This window comes from Quercus suber, unplaced genomic scaffold (assembly GCF_002906115.3).
Source record: "Quercus suber isolate HL8 unplaced genomic scaffold, Cork oak 2.0 scaffold_247, whole genome shotgun sequence".
Taxonomy (NCBI): domain Eukaryota; kingdom Viridiplantae; phylum Streptophyta; class Magnoliopsida; order Fagales; family Fagaceae; genus Quercus; species Quercus suber.
Window position 1 is genome coordinate 529,329 of NW_027069703.1, and position 22,732 is coordinate 552,060.

At 33.2% G+C, this 22,732-nt stretch overlaps 1 protein-coding gene and 1 long non-coding RNA gene across 16 annotated transcripts; both read right to left on the bottom strand.

Moving 5' to 3' along the window:
- Window positions 1–4,968: 4,968 nt before the first annotated feature.
- LOC112028468 (putative disease resistance protein RGA4) lies at window positions 4,969–22,225 on the bottom strand. 11 transcript variants are annotated; one of them, XM_065780797.1, is made up of 8 exons: window positions 19,467–22,225; window positions 19,288–19,369; window positions 19,016–19,108; window positions 18,488–18,669; window positions 18,185–18,391; window positions 6,494–6,531; window positions 5,637–5,671; window positions 4,969–5,549 (listed from the first exon to the last, which is right to left on the bottom strand). In XM_065780797.1, the coding sequence occupies exons 1-2, from the start codon at window positions 22,157–22,159 to the stop codon at window positions 19,366–19,368; spliced, it is 2,697 nt and encodes an 898-aa protein (XP_065636869.1). In that variant the 5' UTR covers window positions 22,160–22,225; the 3' UTR covers window positions 4,969–5,549; window positions 5,637–5,671; window positions 6,494–6,531; window positions 18,185–18,391; window positions 18,488–18,669; window positions 19,016–19,108; window positions 19,288–19,365. The 11 variants fall into 11 exon arrangements, with proteins under 11 accessions (XP_065636869.1, XP_065636871.1, XP_065636872.1 ...); XM_065780799.1 differs by having other exon boundaries at window positions 4,969–5,301; window positions 5,499–5,549; window positions 5,637–6,531; XM_065780800.1 differs by lacking the exon at window positions 5,637–5,671 and having other exon boundaries at window positions 4,969–5,301.
- Window positions 7,661–13,008, bottom strand: LOC136070622 (uncharacterized). 5 transcript variants are annotated; one of them, XR_010631867.1, is made up of 5 exons: window positions 10,569–13,008; window positions 10,343–10,433; window positions 9,179–9,293; window positions 8,172–8,267; window positions 7,661–8,081 (listed from the first exon to the last, which is right to left on the bottom strand). It is a non-coding gene; the product is annotated as an uncharacterized LOC136070622 (long non-coding RNA). The 5 variants fall into 5 exon arrangements; XR_010631868.1 differs by lacking the exon at window positions 9,179–9,293 and having other exon boundaries at window positions 10,569–10,707; window positions 11,003–13,005; XR_010631866.1 differs by lacking the exon at window positions 9,179–9,293 and having other exon boundaries at window positions 10,569–10,707; window positions 10,807–13,003.
- Window positions 22,226–22,732: the final 507 nt, after the last annotated feature.

A 22,732-nucleotide genomic window follows, 5' to 3' on the forward strand; every position in this document is an offset into this window, starting at 1 on the left:
AAAACATTGGTGTAATCTCTTTGGAGTAATCTTCCTCCTTCTTCCTCATGCATCTGCATCTAGTTTTTTTTTTTTTTTTTTTTTTTTTTTTTTTTTTTTTTTTTTTTTTTTTTTTTTTTTTTTCCTTCTATATGCTTGTTTGTTTGTTTTGTTTTTGCTTTTCATAAAAAAAGAAGAAGCAAAAATAGTGTGTTTGTGTATATTGGTACATGTGTACCTTGAATGGCCAATGAAGCAAGGTTTCTTAACTTTGTATCACTTGTACCTTAGATGAGATATGCACAACTAAGCAATGTGAGCTTTATGGCTTGTTGTGTGATTTGTATGATTTTGTTAATCTTTTATCATTCATATCTTTATCAATCCTTTTGACGGGAAGCACTAAAAAATCCTAAGAGAAAGGCATAAATAACCATCTCACCACTAAAACTAGTCAATCATAAAACATTTGTGTGCAATTCATAAAAGTCGTGCTTGGTAAGGTGTAGCACTTGCACAGCAAGAAAAAGATGTTTGACTAACATAAATGGGTATTTCTTTTCTCTCTCTTATATGCTCATGGATCATATGCCTTTTTATACTTAAAAGAAAAATATGCAAAGAACATGAAAAGCAAAAAGAATCAAAAAGCTTTTAAATATTGTTGGGTTAAGATAGATTAACCCCGGTTAATTAATTCAATTACCCAAGTTGATTAATTAGGTCAAATTACATGCAAATTGTGGAGGCACCAATAAATTACCAAATAAACTTAATGCAGCGGAAATTAAATTGTCATGGTGATTTGTTGACAAGTAGGGAAAACCTCTCGCAAAGAAAAAACCCCATCAAGTGAATTTAAGGTCACCACTCCCAAGAATCCACTAATCAATAATCAAGCGATTACAAGTGTGAGGAATCTTACCACTACCCTGGCCTATCCCAAAATATCAACCTATAGTTGAATCTTTGGTCCAATAGACAATTGGACTTGATCTTGTAGTAGTCGTCTTTTCTTTGCTGCACAAATCTCCAGTCTGTGACTAACTCCTTTGCACGGATCCCAGTACATGACTAACTCCACAACAACCCTTTGCTTGTTGTAGTTGATTTGCAATAGCTTTATATAGAAACACCAATATGATTTTCAATGTTGGTGCTAGAGACTTTGCTTGGTTACAGAACTCAAAGGCGTACAAGAAATGTAGCAATATCTCTTTCTTCTATAAGAGAAGGCTAGGGTTTCAAAAATAAAACCTTATGAAACTTTCTAGGGTTAAGGTTTTCTTTCTCCACCTCCTTATTTAAATTGGAGCTTAATCGGACTTTTTAATGAGCTCTCCTATTCCAGTTAGGTTTACACAAACCTTGGGCTTTCCTAGTCCTATAAGGATTATACATACCTATAAACAAATAGCCTTTTAGAATTAAAACGTTGCAAACTATATCTGAAATCTCATAAACTCAATAGATCGAGAGATATCAAGATAGGTATCAAGCTTTAGTAAATCTTGATAGATTGACAGGCATCGAGAATGTATCGGGACCTACAGATTTTCCTTTTCTTAAGTAGTTCTTGAGTAATCTTCATGTCTTCAATGTAATTACTTGTAATCATCATATTGAATCTACTTCGATTTACCCAAATAAAAGTAAAATACGTTTTGTCATAGGATATGTCAATTACTTAAAAATATGAACCTAACAAATATAATTGTAAGCGTGTTTCTAGGAGATGTGGAAGTTATATGATATACCTCAAAGATGGTGGTCCCTGACAATGCCCGACCTCGACCAGCTAAGCGGAAAAGACTATCGCCGCTGTGCCTTCATTCGACCACTTGCCGAGGCAACAGCTTCCACGTGCACGGGGCCCGTTTAAGGCCCCTCTTGATGGTATATGCGTGCTATTTGTGTTGAGCTTCAGGTGCTCTCTCTTTCTTGGTGATGGAAGGTAAGTCTACCTTTGGCGTTATGGTAGGAATCTAGGCCAAATTTTAAGGGATTACCAAATGTAAGTGGAGTCGCCACCAATCATTGGGTTTTTCTAAGGTGTGATTGGTAACCTATTTCTAGTTGATTTTATTACTGATCCTAGGCTAAGAAAAAAGTGTTAGGACATATGTGATTCACTTGTTAGGAACATATGTCACTATTTTATGTAATTGGATAATCCTTTGACAAAACGCACTTTACTTGTATTTGGGTAGATCTATGATGTGTTTAATACTTCAAGAAATTTTTTTCAAGATCAAGTGTTGAAACCATGCAAGTCTGTCGAAGTTTCAAACCAAGAAAGTTCCTGTCATTAAAGGTTGATAGCTAGCTCGACAGCTAGCCAACTGTCGAGGTTTAAAGAGCTAATTAGTCCTGTGGCTTGACAGTAGCTCGACAGCTAGGCATTTGTCGAGGTTTAAGAAAAATAGATTTTCAATTATGTTTTAACTCTAATCCGTGGTAATGTGTTTGGGCTTTTATTTCTCACAACCCTAAACATATAAAATGATTATTTTAAGGGCCGTTAAAGAGGACATAAGTTGCACAAGTGTTAAGCAAAGTTTGTTCAAACAAATTGTGACTAGAGACAGAGTTTTGCCCTAGTTCATCATTCTTCTGAAGAAGTTGCTGTGTTTGTACACTGTAGGGTTTTGTGACCAAGCATCTTATGGATCTTCATCGTTTTGGATGAATTGAAGAACTTTGCAGTCAACAACCTTCTTTAGTTGGTGCATTACAAGGAGAGATTGTCACTACAGAATAAGTTCAATTGGGTATTGGGGTAAAGGTTCAACTGTAGGTTGGTATAATATACTGGGATTCCTTTATTTGTAATCACTTGTTGTGATAATAGTGGATTATTGGGAGTGGTGACCTTAAAATCACCCGATGGGGTTTTTGCCGTGTAGATTTTTCCCATTTGTAAACAAATCACCATAATAAATTATTTTCCGCTACATACTTCGTTTAATTGGTGATTTGTTTGTGCTACCACAGGTTTACATGTTAATTTGATTAATTAATAAACTTGGCTAATTTATCAATTAATTCATGACAATGGGTTAATACGTTTTTGGCCTGTCAAAAAGGGCGTTATTCTTAATCTAATATGGATGGAAAAAAATCTTGATTCTTAGGTTCGAGAGTTTATTTATGTGTGGGGAAGGTATTAGGCACCCCACAACGCCTGTCCAAGGACAGTCCTTTGTTTTGATAAAACCTTAATTTTTTGGAGATTAGCAGTAAAAACATGATTTTGGCATTGGCTTTCAGGGCTTTTGCATATAGGGGGAGGGGGGACTTTGAGGTTTGACTTTTGAACGGGTGTGATCCCAATATATGCTTTCCTAAAGCATTCGAGCAAAGTGCCAGATTTCCATAGCGAAAACCTGATGACATGTTACCTTACTTTCGCAGTAGAAATTAGGCATCGCTTGCCTTAAGTGACATAGATCGTTACAGATTGATGCTTATCGGAACGATCGGTGCTTGACTGGAACGATCGTGGGTCTCGCTTAATCGGAGCTCGTGGGTCTCGCCTGATCGAAGCTCGTGGGTATGGGTCTTGCCTGATCGGAGCCTGATCGAAGCTAGGGAGCTAGGGAGATCGGTGCTTGTGCTTGTGACTGAGATGGTGTGGATTTGAGCTTGTGACCAAGATGGTGTGGATTGGAGCTTGTGACCGAGATGGTGTGGATTTAGACCGAGAGGGAGAGTTGATTCAGAAATGGGTATAGAGGTAGAGAGATGGGTATAGAGAGAGAGCAACATTTTAGGAAAAATGGGGAGAGAGAGAGAGAGCGCGCGCGTATGTATAGGGGTTAGTTAAGAGAAATAATAAAAAAATTGAGAAAATTGATTATTTAAATAAAAGAGGTGATATAATAGATAAACTGATGTGAGTGTTTTGTAAAAATTGATGTGTAAAATAGAAAAAATAGGTTTTTAGTGTAAAAATAGATGTGTAAAATACACGAACTGATGTGGTTGCTCTTAAGGCGGGTGATTTGTTCACCGTGTCAAGGTTTTTTGTTGTTTCAAAGATTGCCTCTCCTGAGGGTATAGAGTGGTTCTCTATCATCACCACCCCAAGTTGGGTTATAACATGATAAGCATAAATGATTATCAAATAAAAAAATGATAAGCATAAACCTGGTAGACTAGCCATTTTGGTTAAGGGATTACATTATCAATTGTGCTATTCACATTTTCGTACTTTTATAATTTTGTGTTAACTTAGAACTAGATACTACATAATATGTGGATGTAGCTTAATGTATGTATCTTCAAAATACCATTTCTCAACTGGAACTACAATCAACTTGAATTATGGAAAACTGAAGCCAAAGGATTAAAGACGGGTTTTTCTTTTTTCTAGTTATAATAATGTCTAAACTAATGTAGAATAAATTCAAGATCTACTACAAGTATTTCTTAATTATAGTGAAAAGGTTAGCCTGTAGAGTGCATATCATAATGTGGTTATTACATGATTGTTATAGGCTCTGAGTACGCATTTACGTGAGTGCTTAGAGGCTCTTCTATTTTTTTGAGTAAAAATTAATAATTTGCATTTATTATAATTTAGAAATATTTTTATTATTTTTCAAACAATTCAAAAAATAAACTTTAGATATAAGCAGTAACCGTAATTTCTTTTTTGAATGTAAAGAGAAAAAAATCTTAAATTCTAGGAGTTCTCTTTTTGAATTCAAAATAAAATTTGTTATTTGACATTTATGACGATATTTCTAAATGAAGTTATCTTCCATTAATAAGAGCATCTTTTTAACCACATAAATGTTCAATTGAAAAAAAAAATCCTTTTATATATAGTATAGATGTTGTAGATTTATTTAATTAAGAACAAAACCCTATTATTATCCACACTATTGTAATAAGGACAATCAACATTTATGTTTCATTTTGGTATATCTGTCCAGTCCTGGTGTTATATCTTTTGTTTTGTTATATTTATTTCTTGCAAAGAAGTCAACTATAAAATCATCAATAACTTATGATATTTCAGCAGGCCAGTAATATAGGAGCGTTGAAGATTTTGTTTATGCAATTTTACGAAAATAGAGAGAAAAATAACACAAAGATTTCCGTGGTTCGGCAACATGCCTACATCCACAAGAACGAGCAACTAATGGTTTCACTATATGAAAAATAGAGTTTCAACATATTTATACTACCCATACTAAAAAGCCCTAACTTGATGCATTGAAATCATTGCACTCACACACTTATTCAGAATATTAGCCACCATCTCTAACAAGGAGTCTAGGGACCTCTTCTTGTTGGTTGTCATTGATTCTTCAACTACATGGAACAAACAAGAATATTTTCAATTGATATCTGCTCCAACATGATACTTAATTTTTTGCTAGACATAGAAGTCTGTCATAAGACAAGTTGCAAGTCAAGTAGAAGCAGTCATCTAAAATAGAAACCAAAAACTGATGTAGTTATTTAACTAAATGTACTCAACATGAAGCATGCTAATGAAGAGGTAAGACCTTGTCAATTTTCATCAGCTAATACCATAATCATAGTCATCGAAGAGTAGCCTGCCATTAGTTAGGACAAAACTTAATATGATCTCTTTTATCAAATTACTGGATGAAAGACAAATGAAATTGTTTAACAGAGTTAACCTTAAAAAACATGTTGATTCTGAGTTGACCAGTGCCTAACAAGAAACATATTCAAGTAAGGTTAGCTCATTGCAAATGTGATGAAATTTTAAGTCTTAGGAAGTAGAAATAATTCTAGCACATTAGCAATGCTAAAACCAATAAGATGGAACTTCATCTAAACAATTTTAACATGATTATCTTATGAAATATTTTGAAAATTTTGTGGGTGAATAAAACAATATTGCAAATTTTGTAATTAACCGAAATTAATTAGTACAGGCCTAGATTTTAATTTTAGACTTTCAAGTAATCAACCAAGGTTAAGCGAGAATTGCTTCTTCATCAGCACAATCTAGAGAGCATAAATGACATATTTAACAACCAATGAAAAAATTCTAAGATAAAAAATCCATTTTAGAAATTGACATCTAAAAGTGAGCGAAACTACCACCTAGGGAGGGCCAATAAAATCTCCGGCACAGCAAGCCAAAAAGCTTCTAAGGAAAAAACACAAATAGACTGATCAGGGGAAAACTCCCCGCTGGTAAAAGACTAGAGCAGTTGTTATTTGATTGAGACTGAATGTAAGTCTTAAAAGAAAATATGAAAGTACTTCAACATCTATTTGAGCTCAGAAGTGTATTTTTTTTCCATGATTTTTGAAAAACTGCTCTCACAGAGTTCCAGTGCTTGAGACAAAAAGGTGCTGGATTCATGTGATATGTCATAGGTTTCATAACTCTAATTGTCCATTACTAGATTATGTTATATGCTAAGTATCTTTGAGAATGTAAGGCGTTTTAAAAGATGAAAGCAATGCCATGCTAATGAACTGAATGCACTCACTAAGCAAACATTGTTCATGGAAGTCTTACAAGTTACAAGCAAGCTTATTGGAAATCATGTAGTTTCCCTGCAAATCAGCAAGTCAGGTGAATATGAATCATAACAATGATGAAAAGGAAAATAAAGAAGATATTTGCAACCACTTTGCTGTTAGAGTTTCACATCAACATATTTGCATCATGTCTGGATCTCACACAAATGGAGAAGATAATAATATCAAAACCTCTTGTAGTAACTAAAGATACACCACCAAATTATATATATATATATATATATATATATTTTTTTTTTTTAAACTTGTAGAAAAATAACAAGACCCATCTCTCATTTTAATCAAAACACAAACCCAACAAATCTAGATCAACGGAAAACACAAACACAAACACAATCATTTCATAAATCACTTGTTTCTTTCTTTTGGATCGACGACAAAGCCGAATCAAGTCAGATCCGAAATCTCTGATCGACGACCAATGGACATTTGTCACGGGGAAATTGCCGTACGGTGAGAAAGTACACTCCAAGGCTTGGTCATCGAATGGGTCGGTGTGTGAAAGGTGAAGGACAAAGAGAGATGGGTCGACGTGTGAGTTGTCCGTCGGATGGGTCGACATGGGAAGGGTGAAAGACAAAGAACGACAGGTAAATCGGAGAAGAGAGGCCATGGATGGGGAGGGTTGAGATTCTTTTGTCTTTCGGTGTGGGTGAGATTTTGCTCTGAAGAAGAACAAAAAGAAGAATAGATGAAAAAAAAAAAAGAGAGAGCGACCGGTGGGACTTAACAAGACAAGTGGGTCCCATTAATGAGTGTTTAATTACAAAAATGCCGCATAACTCAGTTTTCCATAACTTAAAAATACCTAAAATGTGTTTTCAATTTCCATAACTTATCACTCAAAAATCAAAGAATTGAGTGATGAAAACAAAAACTGAAAACATCCCCAAACAAACCATTCAGCCATGGGACCCACATATTTTAAGTTATAGGTGATGAAAACAAAGTTATGCGTAATGAAAACACAAAATCCAAACAACCCCTCAACCTTTCAAGATGAGTCAAGAAAGATCAGTAAAAGAGATCATTTTGTAATTTTTATGATCCTCTTCCATTGGTGCTTGGATTCCTAACTTAAGAATATCCCTTTGAGTCTTCTTGTATCTTCAATTTTGTTATCTTTATTTCTTGCATAGAAGTCAACTGCAAGATCAATGATAACTTATGATATTTCAGCAGGCCAGTAATATAGGAGCATTGAAGATTATTGTTTACACAATTTTAGTGGAGAAAGAGAGAAAAAGGAAAAAAAAAAAAAAAAAACAGTACAAAGATTTACGTTATTCGGCAGTGTGATTACATCCACGTGAGCGAGTGGCTGATAGTTTCACTATATGAAAAATAGGATTTACAACATATTGATATAACCCCTACTAAAATTACGTTGAAATTGTTGAGCTTACACACTTATTCAGAATATTAGCCACAATCTCTAACAAGGAGTCCAAGGTAGCTCTTCTAGTTGGTGGTTATTGAGTCTTCAACTACATAGAACACACAAGAACACCTTCAATTGCTTTATTCATCACCTAGTTCGTAATTCTCTTGCTAGACACAGAAGTCTGACATAAGACAAGTTGCAAGTTATGTAGACGCAGTCATCCAAATACGAAATCAAAATTTGATTTTGCTATTTTATTATATCCACTTACCCTTATTTTCCTCTCTACTGCACAAAAGCACAAGTCCTCCAAGGTGGTGGACTTCACAGTGCTATGACATGATAGTTGTTGCTCTTGTCATCTAATCTGCAAAAAAAAGTAACCTGGCATTAGTTATGACAAAACTTAATATGTTCATCTATTCTCAAATTATTGGATGAATGACAAAAGAGATTGTTTAACTGCGTTAAATCCAATTAACATGTTGAAAATTCTGAGTTGATCAGTGCCTAACAAGAAACACATTCAAATAAGGTTAGCTAATTGCACGTTTTGAATTTTACACTCTCTTGAAAGAAGAAAAAATTCAAAGTTTCAAACACATAATCAATGCTAAAACAAAAAAATGGAATTTCCCAAACATTCATATGGTGATTATCTTTAGGAATATTTTGAAAATCTTGTGGGTGAAGAAAAAAATGAGGCAAATTTTGTAATTGAATGCTATATGAAGCTTTTGTTTCCTAAAGTTAGTGAGTGCAAGTACCTATACTTAAATTTTAACCATTAAGCGAAAATAACTTCTTTCTCACAAGTCATAATATCTAGATAGCATACTTCACACGTTTATCAACCAATCAAAAATTTCTAAGATAAACAATCCATATTAGAAATGGATGTCTAAATGTGAGAGAAACTAACCACTGAGGAGGACCAATAAAATCTCCAGTAACTACAAGCCAAAAATCTTTAAGACACAAAACACAGATAGCTTGATCAATGGAAAACTCCTTGGTGGGAAAAAAAAAAAAAAAGACCTCTCTAATCCAGTTGTTAATCAGTTGAGACAATAGGAATTCAGAAGCCTTTTTTTTTTCCATGGGTTCTGAAAAAGCTGCTACCATATAATATTGACGTGGGAAATCTTTGTAGTCATTTGTGCAGAAATTTTATCTGAACTACTGGGAACATTTCATAATTTATAGTAAGAACAAATTTCAAATAAGAATCAGGTAGAAAACTAGGAGCCTCATTTAGATGAATTGAGACAGGGCTACCTTCACCATGAATGTAAATTTCTGTCCAAAAAAGTTTTGATATATATAACTTCATTCATAGAATGAAACTACTGGAACATGTGCTCAATTCCAATACTCGCCGATATAAGAATCACTACCAAGAAAGTGAACATAAATGTAAAGTTAATATGAGCAACATGAAGAGAGGAGGTCTAATTAGTAACAATAATGTATTCATAATCTTAATTTTGGACCCAAACAATTGGAACAGTGCTCATTTGTGGTCTTTTTATTTTTATTTTTTTTATAGCTGTAGTTATTTAGAAATCTTTTTTTTTTTTTTTGGATTAATAAAAAATTTATTAAAAAGAGCAGACCTCTACCCATACAAGAAGTAACCAAAAAAAACCTCTAAAGAATTACAAGCTAAAATTTAAATAATCAACAAAGTCTAAAAAGGAGAAGGAATTGTAGCTCAGCCAATACCAGTAGTCCACTCATAAAAGACAGCAAATTCTAGTTCAAGAGTAGACTACTGGAAGCCATTAAGCAAGTGATTATTTAGCATTTCATTTAAAGCCCATTTAAAGTCTTGTGAAAACTAATGAGTTCCTGTTATTGAGACTAGAAGGTGTTGGATTCAAGTGATATGTCATAGGTGTCATAACTCTAATTGTCCACTGCTGGATAATTCTGTATTCCAAGCATCCTTAAGAATGTAAGGCGATTTCAAAGATAAAAGTAAATGCATGCTAATGAACTGAATGCATTCACCAAGCAATCATTGTTCATGGAAAGTCTTAGGAGCCATCTCTCACTGGAAAATCACATATTTTCCTTGCAAATCAGCTAGTCAATTGAACATGAATCATTATAATGCTAATTTCTTATTTTCTTTAGTAAGTTGTATCTACCACTTTGCTATTAGAGCAAGAGCAAATAGCTTTCTCAGCAACATATATACATCATGTCTGGACCTCGTACAAATAGAGAAAATAATATAATATCAAAACCTGTTGCAGTAACCAATTGCATCTTTAGTCCAGATTAAAATATTTTTCTTGATAGTTCTTTTGATTAATTTATATCGGAAGCTTTATGAAACTGTTATGTAGGAATAAAGGTTATTATTTGAGATGCACAAAAAATAATATTAATGACTAACAAACGTCACAAGTGGTGAAAAGTCCAAGAATCATTTACCATGAAATTAAGCTATCTTTGAAATTAGGGAGTACTCTGCAGTCTGCTCTAACAACAATCTATGCTCTTCATTCATTAGAACCTACCAAAGCTTTGTTTGAGAGTGAAATAATAAGAGAATAAGTGAGGAAACTAATAATATGCCAACCATATTGCAAAAAAATTTCAAAAAATGAAACCTAATTTATGAGAAAAGATTAAATTTGGTAATAAATGAGACAGTTACCGCTCCTTTACTAATAGTTTGTTGCATAATTTTATTATCGGCTGGGTTTGAAGAAACATGCACTCTTATGCTTGTTGGCTTCAATATTCAATACTCCTCAGGCTTCTTCTGAAATCCAGTAACAATAAACTCACCATACCTGATGAAAGGGAAAAATTAAGATAAAGCTAGACTGGTATGCATGGAATTAAATTCCTCATCTCAAGAAAGAATTCAATGGGATTTTTGTGTTCTCTACCAGAAATCATTTTTCTTTCTTTCTCCCTCCTTCCAAGTTCCAACCCCTCTTGTCACACCCCAAAAATATAAACGGGAAAAAACTGGTTGTCCATTTGCCCCAATAGGTAAAGCTAAACTATACTAGCTGAAGATGATACTATGAAAATTCAGTCAGAATAGGCCATGAAGAGGTGAAGGAAGAGTCACTGAATAACCTTCTAAAATACAAGCCTTTTTCTGTTCTTCATTAGCAAAATTATAGCAATGCAAAACAGCTACCAGTTCAACTTCTAGAGGATCTTCAAATTGTCTTTTTTTTTTTTTTTTTGGCATAGCTGTGTCATTGGAAGAAACACTGAATTTCATATAATGGCACCCACTCCAGCAGCTCCCAACTTCTAAAAATATCTTCCTGTGGTGGTTAATTGTGCATTGTACCCCGGTTTTCTGCACTATTTTATTGCTGATGAATTGACAGAATTCGTCCAAAAGCAAACTAGATTTCAGTTATTGAAAACAACTGAAATAAAAAATTTATTCCATTCGAAATGAATCTGTTTGACTACCAGATGTATATTGAACAATATATAAGAAAACCTTGAAAAAAAAAGAATTTCATTAACTCACATTTAAAAAAACAAAGGTTGATTTATGAATCCAAAATCTTCTCAACTACATTACCACCAACAAATCATTTCACTTGTCCTTTACTAAATTTGCTTGCAAATACGTAAATTGATTGCTTGCAAATAAAGAAAATATACATTGTTACACCTCTGTGATATAAAAGACATAATAACCAACATCTTGAGTTATTCTTGTTACAGTACAATGTTATGGGAAAACAATGCACTTCAAAACACTAAACAAAGTGTCATAATCTTTAATGGGAGGTTGTAGGCATCAAGACCTATTATAAAAATATGAAGAATGGAAGTATTTGCCTATTTTAAAAAATACTAAACATTGATATATGAAACAGCAAATGAGTTCCACTAACCATTACATATATCATGAATTCCATCCAACACATGATAGACATTATTAATTTAGCCAACTTTGAAAGCAAAACAATATATATATATATATATGAATAAAAATTCTACTTTGATTTTAGCTTAATTTTTTAGTTTTGTTTTAGACCTACTATCATATAGTATATCTTCAATTTGTTATGCCTTCCAAAAAGAAAAAGAAGAATAATATTATTACATCAAAACCAAAAAAATCAGATTGGCTAAAGAAACAATATATTTTTTAAAAATCTTATAGTTGAAGATAATAATTCTTTACTACAAATTGGCAGGACTGATACATACAAATATTTATGCATATGCACATTTATATACCTTGCTGCCCCTTTTTTAACTAAGCCAAAATTCCAATGAGATAATTAAGATAAAGCTTTAATCATCTCAAAACAGAATAAAAGTACTTGCAGAGCATGCTCTTAAAAAAATTCCAAGGCATAGGTACGAGCTTTCACTGTGAATGACCTCAAGCTATGTATCCACACCCAATTTTGCATCCCACCTTGGCCGTGGGAAATTTTAGAACAACTATGTAAAAAAAACTATTCAAGTTCTATTTTGTCAACCCACAGATTAGCAAACAATATTTTTAAAAGGCAATCTTTGAAAGAAAAAACATATTATCACCAAAACTAATCAAAGACGTAAATGTGTTGCGAAATTGATTTACCAATTGCAATTTCTTTTAGCTTTTATTAAAAAGATAAATTGCACATACAAATGAGACCGGTAGAAACTAAAGCAATAGAAATCAAAATATAAAAATCAAAACCCTCAAATGGAAATCTCAACACATAAAAGTAAAACACATGAGAGCTACTTTACCCTCACACCAATCTTCCCTGTAAGGAGGTTTAAAATATTTTCACTATTGTTAATGCCCTATCATAACAACATTAATTTTTTCAAGATTCTTCTATTTTAAAAATCATTATGAAGTTTCATCTCTTTAAATTTTATATATAAGAGACATTTAATACCACATGACTATGAGAAATTTCATCAAATATATGGCATGTAACATTGACCAAAAAAAGAAAAGAAAAGATGATATTCTAGACAGATTGGGTCTCAGATTGAACTGGAAAAAAAAAAAAACTGTGTGACAAATTGGGGAAAAGGCGCTCAAAGAACTTGAAAATAACGGGCAAAAAAAGAACATAAAAAAAAAAAAAAAATTTAAAAATGTTTCAATACAGATTTATAAATTAAAAAAAAAAAACCATTATCATCTAGAGTCTTCNCATGAGAAATCAAAATATAAAAATCAAAACCCTCAAATGGAAATCTCAAACAAAATAATAGAGTATATTTTACCCTCACACAATCTTCCCTGTAAGAGGTTTAAAATATTTTCACTATTGTTAATGCCCTATCATAACACACAATTTTTCAGAAATTTTCATTCTTTTTAAAAATCATTATGAAGTTTCATCTTTTAAATTTTATATATAAGAGACATTTAATACAATGACTATGAGAAATTTCATCAAATATACTGCATGTAAATTGACCAAAAAAAGAAAAGAAAAGATGATATTCTAGACAGATTGGGTCTCAGATTGAACTGGAAAAAAAAAAAACTGTGTGACAAATTGGGGAAAAGGCGCTCAAAGAACTTGAAAATAACGGGAAAAAAGAACATAAAAAAAAAAAAATTTAAAAATGTTTCAATACAGATTATAATAAAAAAAAAAAAAAAAAAAAAAAAAAAAACTATTATCATCCAGAGTCCTCTGTTTACAGCAACTGAATATATTGAAATACCCAAAACTAAACCATTCTAATCTAGAGTCCTTAATAAAAACCAAATCTTCATACCCAAATGAAAAAATCCAACCAAAAGAACCAAATCTAAAAAGCCAAATTTAAAAAAATTTATTAAAAAAAAAATAAAAAAAAAAAAAAAAAACCTTTACCGTTGGCCTTATAGAATAACATCAAAATCCCTTAATAGTAAAAGGTAAAGGGATCCGGATCCATTGGATTGCCCAACAGAGTCATAATCGGTGTGTGGGTTTTGAGTTTGACCCGTGGTGATAAGAGTCCTAAACCAAAACACAATACAAGTTCCACAATAGTACACCTACCAATTAGCACCGTTTCTGCAGGGATGAACGGGGAAAAAGACAAAAAACCAAGGGAAAAAAAAAACAATAAACCCATCTACATTTCAATAGGGTGAAAGAAGAACCCTAGAAAGTCAGAGAAAAAATAAAGAGAATAAACAGCCGGCTTTTCTTATTTTTGAAAAATCGAAAAAGATAAGCATCAGTGAGAAGATCGAAATCAATGTACCTTCCGAATACCATGTTAAGAGAAAGGATGGGCAGCAAACGAACAGAGCAGAGAAGGGATGGGCAGAGAACAAACAGAGCAGCAATTTTGTCTCTTTCTCATTCTAGTATAGCAAGTTTTTTTTTTTTTTTTTAATAACAGCAAGCCTTTTGATTACACGGTTAGTTTTCTTTTTATACTAAGAGACTATTAAACGGTGTTACGGCGTTGCTGACAGTAAAATGTTTCATTTTTTAATTGGGAAGTGGCTGAAAGTTAGAGACCTTTTCCTACATGGCAGCACCCTTAATTGTAAGAAAAGCTTCTGCTATTTGGCAAGTTTAAATAAATGAATCATAAAAAATAAAAACATTTGAAGGTTGAGTAACACCAAACTCAAGTTTAATAACATAATTTAGCATTGCTACTTCATTTTGTAATAAGTGATCAATAAAATGGAACATATGGTTATAATGAAGGTCATTCATATTAAAGTAGCATATGAATTCACGAAATTGAGTATATATACTTTGGACAATGAAATAAAATTAGGATTATATTAATGAACTAATTTATGGAAAAAAAATTATATAACTAATATCCAATCATTTTGACAGGAAACCAACTATTTTAGAATTAGTACCTATAATTTTAAGAATTAAGATACATACTTTGGCATTATAGGTATTCCACTACTATCAATTATTACACCAAGACCCACAAAACCTGTAGGGAAAAATGATGGAGCCATAAACCATATGTAAAACTAGTTTGAAATTGCAATGAACAATTTCAAGTCATCATAAATTCAAATTCAAATTCCCTCAAAATCACGACAATGCAATCTTTGAGGTAGACTAAATTAAAAACCTCAGAAATACAAATTAGGCAAACTGATTAGAAAGCATGGCCAAAACAGAAAAACAAAACAAAAGAGAATCCTAACAATATATTTTGCTACTGAAAATTGATGGGAAAAACCTAACTGAATCATAATATGGTTTTACAGTTCAGTTCAGTCCAGTCCAAAACAAAAATTAATTTAATCCAAATACTTCTAAAGAGATGATCATGATCATTGACACGAAAATTCCCTTTAAGAATCAAAGATGCACAATAGGATCCTTTAGTTATATATTTAATTGAGTCATGTGAGTTTAAGCGTAAAGAGCACTACAATATTGAGACATACAAAACCTAAGAAATCACCCTATAGTAAGCCAGTCAAAAGCATTGAAGTAAGTATCTTAATTCTAGTAAGTTTACTCTAAAAAGTTATTTATGTAAAACCACTATTGGTATACTTTCCATGTTATTTTCATCTATATTCTGGCCCTTAAAAGTATAAGGGGGTGGCTGTGGTCTAGAGGTATTCCTTTAGGCATATTTCAAACATATTACTAGGAAAAAAAGAAACGAAAAAAGGATCGAAGATATAATAAATGGCATCATACAGCTATGGGCTACCCTTTGCTGTCTCTTTTGTAGGCATCTGTTTTATGAGTCAATAGTGCAATCATCTTAATGGTATTAAAGGTCGGAGGATTCGTTTTGCAGGTATATATTTTCTAAACAACATAATACTAAGGAAATAAAATGCAAGTCTATAAGACATATTTTCAAACACGTATCATGCTAAAAAACTCAATCAACAGTCATGCAAATACTGTTAACACAGTTAAGATAAATCTATTGTATATTAATTAAAAGCCCAACTATTAAAACAATCTAAATATCGTAGCCTTTGTATTATAAGTCTGGAGTACCCTAAAAAATGAATCCAAATATTCCAAGCAAAACCAAATCATTTCAAAGGCTGAAGAATGAAGAAGTAACTGAATTAAAAATCAGAGGAAAAAAAATGAAAAATTTTTTGAAGATTTTGGTAATCTAACAATCAATTAAGATAAACAATCTTTCTCAAAAAAAAAAAAAAAAAAAAAAAAATTTAAGATAAACAGTATACATAAACCATATCGTTTGAGATCAATGCATGTCATTATTTGAAGGCCAAAGAGGTATTCTGTATTAAGTGTGATTCAATAACATATAATTAATAACCACCAGAAAACTAATCTTCATGATCATGTGTAGGGCAGTATACACTAAAAAATGGCATAAAAAATATTTTAAAATAAGATCAGTGTGTAAAGGTATTTAACAGAAGTAATAGTAAGTCCTAAACACAAATAGAAAAAAGTACAGTATGTCTCATATAAGAAAGGTGAAGTCCTAAAGAAGTAATAAAATCTAAAGTGCTAAAGCCTTCTTCACAATTGTCTTTTCCAATGACCATAAGATTCATAACTAATGCCCATTCCCTTATCATTTCACAGTTGCCACATTACAATGAAAATTTCAATGTCAGGAGTGCTTCACACGTCCTAGGTCTGCTAGGCGTGCTTGGCATTCACCAAGGCATGCTTGGCAACCACCTAGGCCGTTCTCGGATGGCCTTGCATTCACCTCGGACGGTGTCCTAGGAGTCCCACATCGAAGGAAAACCCCCCCACTTGTTGCCTTATAAGCTTTGAAGCGAAGGAAATAGTGTACCATTAGTTTAGTTATTCGAATAACTAAACTAATGGTACACTACTTCCTTCGCTTCAAAGCTTATAAAACAGCAAGTGGGGGGGGTTTTCCTTCGATGTGGGACTCCTAGGACACCGTTCAAGGTGAATGCCAAGCATGCCGAGGTGAATGCAAGGCCATCCGAGGACGGCCTAGGTGGTTGCCAAGCATGCCTAGGTGAATGCCAAGCACGCCTAACAGGCCTAGGACGTGTGAAGCACTCCTATGGTACCCACACCATGAAACCCAGAACCTTGTGCATATGCATCTAGACAAGAACCCTTCTATAACTACACAACAGTAATACTTTTGTATAGTTTTGTTCTTTTTATTTGATAAATAAGCCAAGACTAGAATCAAAAAACAGGATCAGAATTCTCACTGTAATAAAAATAACTGAAATTCACAGATATCCAAGACCATTCATTCAGAAACATATTAAATCCTAAATTCCCAGTTGAACCAAAAGACTGACTGAAAAAACAAAGGAGTTAATAAAAAATTGGCCCACGTCACATAACCTAAAATTGTATCAGTTCCAAGAATGAATCAAAGAAAACAAAGAACAACCACTAAACAAACTGAAACCCTAACTAAATCCATCATGCGCCAAAAACTCAATCAAACAAATCAAACACCATGAATCGTCACAAACCAGCTAAACCATATATGCCACCAAAACAAAGTCCAAGAATCCAAATCTAGCACCAAGAAAACCCTAAAATGTCCAACAGTCCCAAAACCCCAAAAATTGAAATCACCAACACCAACTCATAACAACCAAAACCATATCCAAGAACCTAAAACCCTAAAATTCCAACAAAGAAACACATAAATAAACAGAGATATTGCATCAAAATCAAGTCCAAGAATCCAAATCCACCCCTAAAATTGTGAAATCCAAGCACAGCACCAAGTGAAATCCACTCCTAAAATTGTGAACTTCTAGAACACCAAGTGTAGCACTAGCACCTTTCTTTTCAATTAACACCAAGATACTAAAAAAAATAAGGAGGAAATGCAGAAATTATCTGTTATTGACAAAATAGTTCTTAGCAACTTATATTTTGTGAATTTTTGTTGTGGTTGTCATCATCAATTGTAGATACTACACAACATGAAAAGGAATAAACACAAATACTGCACAACAAGCTAATTACTGTACTGTAGATCTATACACTAGATTTACTCCTCCCCACAAACATTACCACAATATCACCAAGTGCCAATTTTGACACTATTTACAAAATACACTGTGAGAAACCATGGCATCCATATACACCACCTAATCAAGTCAGTTTGAGATACCATGATACAAATAAGAAATAGATAAAAGGAAAATTCACATATTTTGTTGAGTTGTAGAGAACAAAAGTACTAATACCATTGAGTTGTTGTTGAAACCAAAAGGGTTTTCATTAAGCTCCATTTCTTGGAGAGAACAAAGAAGAAATTTTGATTTTGATTTTTATCAAGCACAGGGAAAAAACAATGATATGTAGACATAAGTTTTCTTACCACTGAATAGGATCTCCTTCAAACTCTAGGATGTAACAAATCTTATGGAAAACCTCACATACTTCCTTTTGCATCTTTGTGGTAAGATGGCGCACTGATGAATTCCTAGTATCTACAAATCTTTGGGAAATCCTCACTGGTAATGGCACAAATATCAGCGGCAAATCCACCTCTCCAATATTCTGCATTGCTTCATGCTTCATTCTCCTAAAAGTGACATACCCACCTCAAAAATAAATAAAAATTACCATTCGAAAAGGAAATTTCCACAATCAACAGATGAGAGATAGAAAGAGTGCTAACCATCATTCAAGAAAAGCATGCAGAGAGGAAGTGCACATTTAAAAGCATTGACCTTTCTGATTTAGCTTGATTGAGATGGGGCCTCGCCTTCACCTTGTAAACCAATTCCAGAAAATTGTATACATATATAAATAGAATGAAGCTTCAAGATGTGCTAAATCCCTTAATGAATCATAGGTCTCCTACAATAAATGAAATTTTTTATTAAAAACTGAAAAGTGAGGACTATTCAGTATCAAGACTGTGTTTTACAGATACTGAAATAAAATTAGGATGAAATACAAAAATTACACTGTTAATTCAGATACTAAACTGTCTATCATTATTTGAAGATATGGTAGAATTTACCCAAAAAAAAAAAAAAAAAAAAAGTTCCATAGAAATAAAGAAATACAAAAATTACACTGTTAATTCAGATACTAAACTGTCTATCATTATTTGAAGATATGGTAGAATTTACCCAAAAAAAAAAAAAAAAAAAAAGTTCCATAGATATAACAAGAAATTGAAATTAAATCAACCAAATACCTGCACAACATGCTAGTTCCTGCAGAATGTCTACCAGATTTTATTCTTTTCACAATATTACCCGATATCATCTTGTACAATTGATCTTTTACTCTGTTTATAAAGCATATAAAACAGATCACTCAGTTCAAAATACAAAGATGTAATTTGCCGAAATGAAGAAATAGATTTGGAAAAATTCACATATTCTTTTTCCTAATATGGGAAGTCATAAATTAAAGAATGAAAATCCTATGAGCATCTAAAAGAGGAAAATAGAAAAGAGATATTACCGGTGAATTTGTTGACTTGTTGACCAATTGCAGTGCCCAAAAGGTTTGATTAAGCTCCAAATCGTAAGAGTAGGTTCTTCATCTGAAATTTAATTACCAGGAAATTTAGTGAAGAAGAAGAAATTGGATTTTTGATGTTCTATCAAGGACTGGAATAAAAGAGTGGCTTAGATAGCTACCTGACTATACGTAAGTCTGGGATGTGCTCAATCTTAGGGCATATCCAAATTACTAAGTTGGAAAGATGAGGAAATGAAGGCAGTGAATGATTATGGAACTCCTCAACAGAATCCCTCTGTCGTTGCCACCATCCTTTTAGATTAGGGCAATATCTAATTGTGAGTTGCTCTAAAGATGGGAGTAATGAAGAATCAGAGAACTCCCCGTTGTTTTCTCTCTCTGATATGTACGCCAAATCATTCATTTGTAGAAGAGAGAGAGTTTTGAGAGAATGAAACTGATCCAACGGTAGAAGCTGTTGGCATTTGTTACATCGATCTAAGGACAATTTTACGAGATTTGAAAGCGAAGAAATCGCACTTGGAAGTTTCACTCCCCCGTATCTAATTAAACACAATTCTTGAAGATTTGAAGGTGGGCCGTATGGGAGCAAGGCTACAAGTGACTCTTCATCATACCCAACGTTGGACTCATCCACGTCTTCTTCTATCCATAATAACCTCAAGTCTTGAAGATGTATTTTCCCTTTCATTTTTGAATCCTTGGATTCTGATGCACCATCTTTTCCGTGTCTTAATCCTCTAATCTCTAGCGATCCTCTCAACTCGTTTAGTTCGTAGAGTTCCTTCAATCCATCGTGGCGCCTGAAGTTCAAACTGTTATTCTGACTAATCACAAATTGTGATAATATCCGAAGCTTAGTCAATTGCCCCAGTCCACGTGGCATATGAGTCAAATACCAGCACTTATCCATCTCAAGATACCTGAGATTGATTAATTTGTTAATATCTTTAGGCAATTGTTTAATTCCACATTTATTGAGCCTCAGTGTTTGCAAATTATACAATCTTGTGATGGAACTAGGAAGCATCTTGATGGAATTATAAGATACATCGAGATACCTTAAATGCTTCAACTTCCCGATAGAACTTGGAATTGTTTTAATACTCATATCATGTAGATCCAACAAGCGTATGAACTTGAAACTTGAAACAATTGCATTACAAGTTGACTTATCCAAGCTTGCATATGAATATTCAAATTCACTTGGCAAATGAAATGTTCTTATCCTGCTTGCTTTATACAACGAGATTGGAATTCCTAATGATGAGAGAAACATTCTATCAAATGATACATGGCGTATTTTTTCATTAATGCCTTCCTCTTTTGAATAAAAAGTGGCGCTATCAAATGTTGCTATTGATTTTGCAAGATCATGCATAAGATCGTGCATTTTAAATTGTAGTATATTGCCTCTCCCATCTTCTTCAACTTCTTGAAAGAATGACCTCCAAAGCAAATCCATAAAATACTCATGAACAATATCTTCCAAGCATTGATCTGGACTTGAAGACCTAATGAACCCTTGTGCCATCCACATTTTAATCAGTGTTGTTTTATGAATTTTGTAATCCTTTGGAAATAAACAACTATAAGCAAAACACTGCTTCAAATATGATGGAAGATGATCATAACTTAATTTAAGTATTTGCTGGATATCAGCTACTTTCAAAAGTTCATTATTCTTAAATGACAACCAATCCTTTTCAGGGTTTTTAAAATATAATAAACTTCCTATACTCCTTATGGCGAGAGGGACTCCTCTACACTTTTCGATTATTTCCATTCCAATTGACTTAATGATTGGATCCTTTGGCTCTTGACCATTTTCAAAAGCCATTTTCTTAAATAAAAGCCAAGCCTCGAGTTCATTTAAACCCTTTAAAAAGTATGGTTGCATAGTTTGTACAATCTTTGCAACCTTCTCTTCGCGTGTTGTCACTAATATTCTACTACCTTTTGCACCACTCATTAAAATATTTTTTAAGTCAAGCCATTTTTCACGATTGTCATTCCATACATCATCTAACACAAGTAAGTATCTCTTCCCATCAATTTCTTTCTTAAGCTCATTAACTAGAATGTCCAAATCAAGATTTTCTTGTTTTATATCTTTTGCACGCCCTATAATTTTCTCAACAATTACTCTAACCTCAAAGTCATCAGAGACACATATCCAGAATTTTTGTTCAAAATGTTTCTTAAATTCTTCATCATTAAATACAAGTTGAGCTAATGTGGTTTTCCCTAACCCCCCAATTCCAACTATCGGAAGAATCGAAACATTCTCCTCAACATTAGAATCCAACAGAATTCCTATAATAGCATTTTTATCATTCTCTCTCCCAATAACAGTTTCAGCACATACAAAAGAATGAGTCTCTCTCGCCCTATTCCTAACTTGTGTCTCCTCAAGACGCTCCTCCAAGTGGAATAGCTCCCTATCCCTTCCTATGGTATCTAGTCTCTCCATCATTGCCTTAACTTCATGAGCCATTTTAAGTGCATATGCATGCGGGTTCGATTTGGAAAAGTAGATGCATACCTTTTTGGCCTTCTTATTTTGGCTAATCATCACTTCCCTTCGTAAAGCTTCAGTGGAGATGTCATCCAGCAAATCATCTGCATCATAAATGGCATCACTCAGTCTTTTCAGCCACTCTTTGACTTGATGGGTCTGCTCCTTCTTCTCCGCATCCAGAAGCACAACAGCCTTGATTGTAGAAACCCTCTCCCCGAGTCTTACAATCTCGTCTTTGACACCCCAGAGTAGTCCAAGCTCTTGGACTGCTAGGTTGCCTATTTTCTCGATGATTCGCGCAGCAACATCGAACAGAACTCCTTCTGCCATTTCTTGCTGTGAATTGAATGAATACTATCTTTGTGAGAACGCTGGTAAGCTTAGAATGATTTGTGAGATAAAATGGACTGGATAAGGGCATAAGTGATAAGACCCTGGTCTTGAGTGCTTGCTTGGATGATAGTAAGACACGTAACTGTGGGGTACAATGATGCGAAATAAATAAAGGTGTAAATGTTAGTCCTTATGTTTTTTGCACGTTCTTCTATTCTAGTCCTTACATTTTTTTTACTATTTTTAGTTCTAAAAACAATTAACGCGTTTCATTTTAGTCATTTTCGTCAGTCAACCGACAGAAATAGCTGAGGTGACAGTTGGAGCAATTAAAATATTATAAAAATGTCACATCACCCATGGCACATCAGCATATAAATTTAAAAAATTAATTTATTAATTTTAACAAAATTAAATTATTAATTTTAACAAAATTAAAAAACATAAAAACATAATTTAAAACATAAAAATACATCAGAAAATCAACCCCAAGAACACAAATTCAAAATTAAATCCATTGAATCAACTTCCTTTCCCACTTAAAATCAAATCAATAATGCAATAAATTTT

Excerpts from the sequence above, each read along its gene's own strand:
- LOC112028468 (XM_065780796.1), bottom strand. The coding sequence starts at position 22,159 with ATGGCAGAAGGAGTTCTGTTCGATGTTGCTGCGCGAATCATCGAGAAA.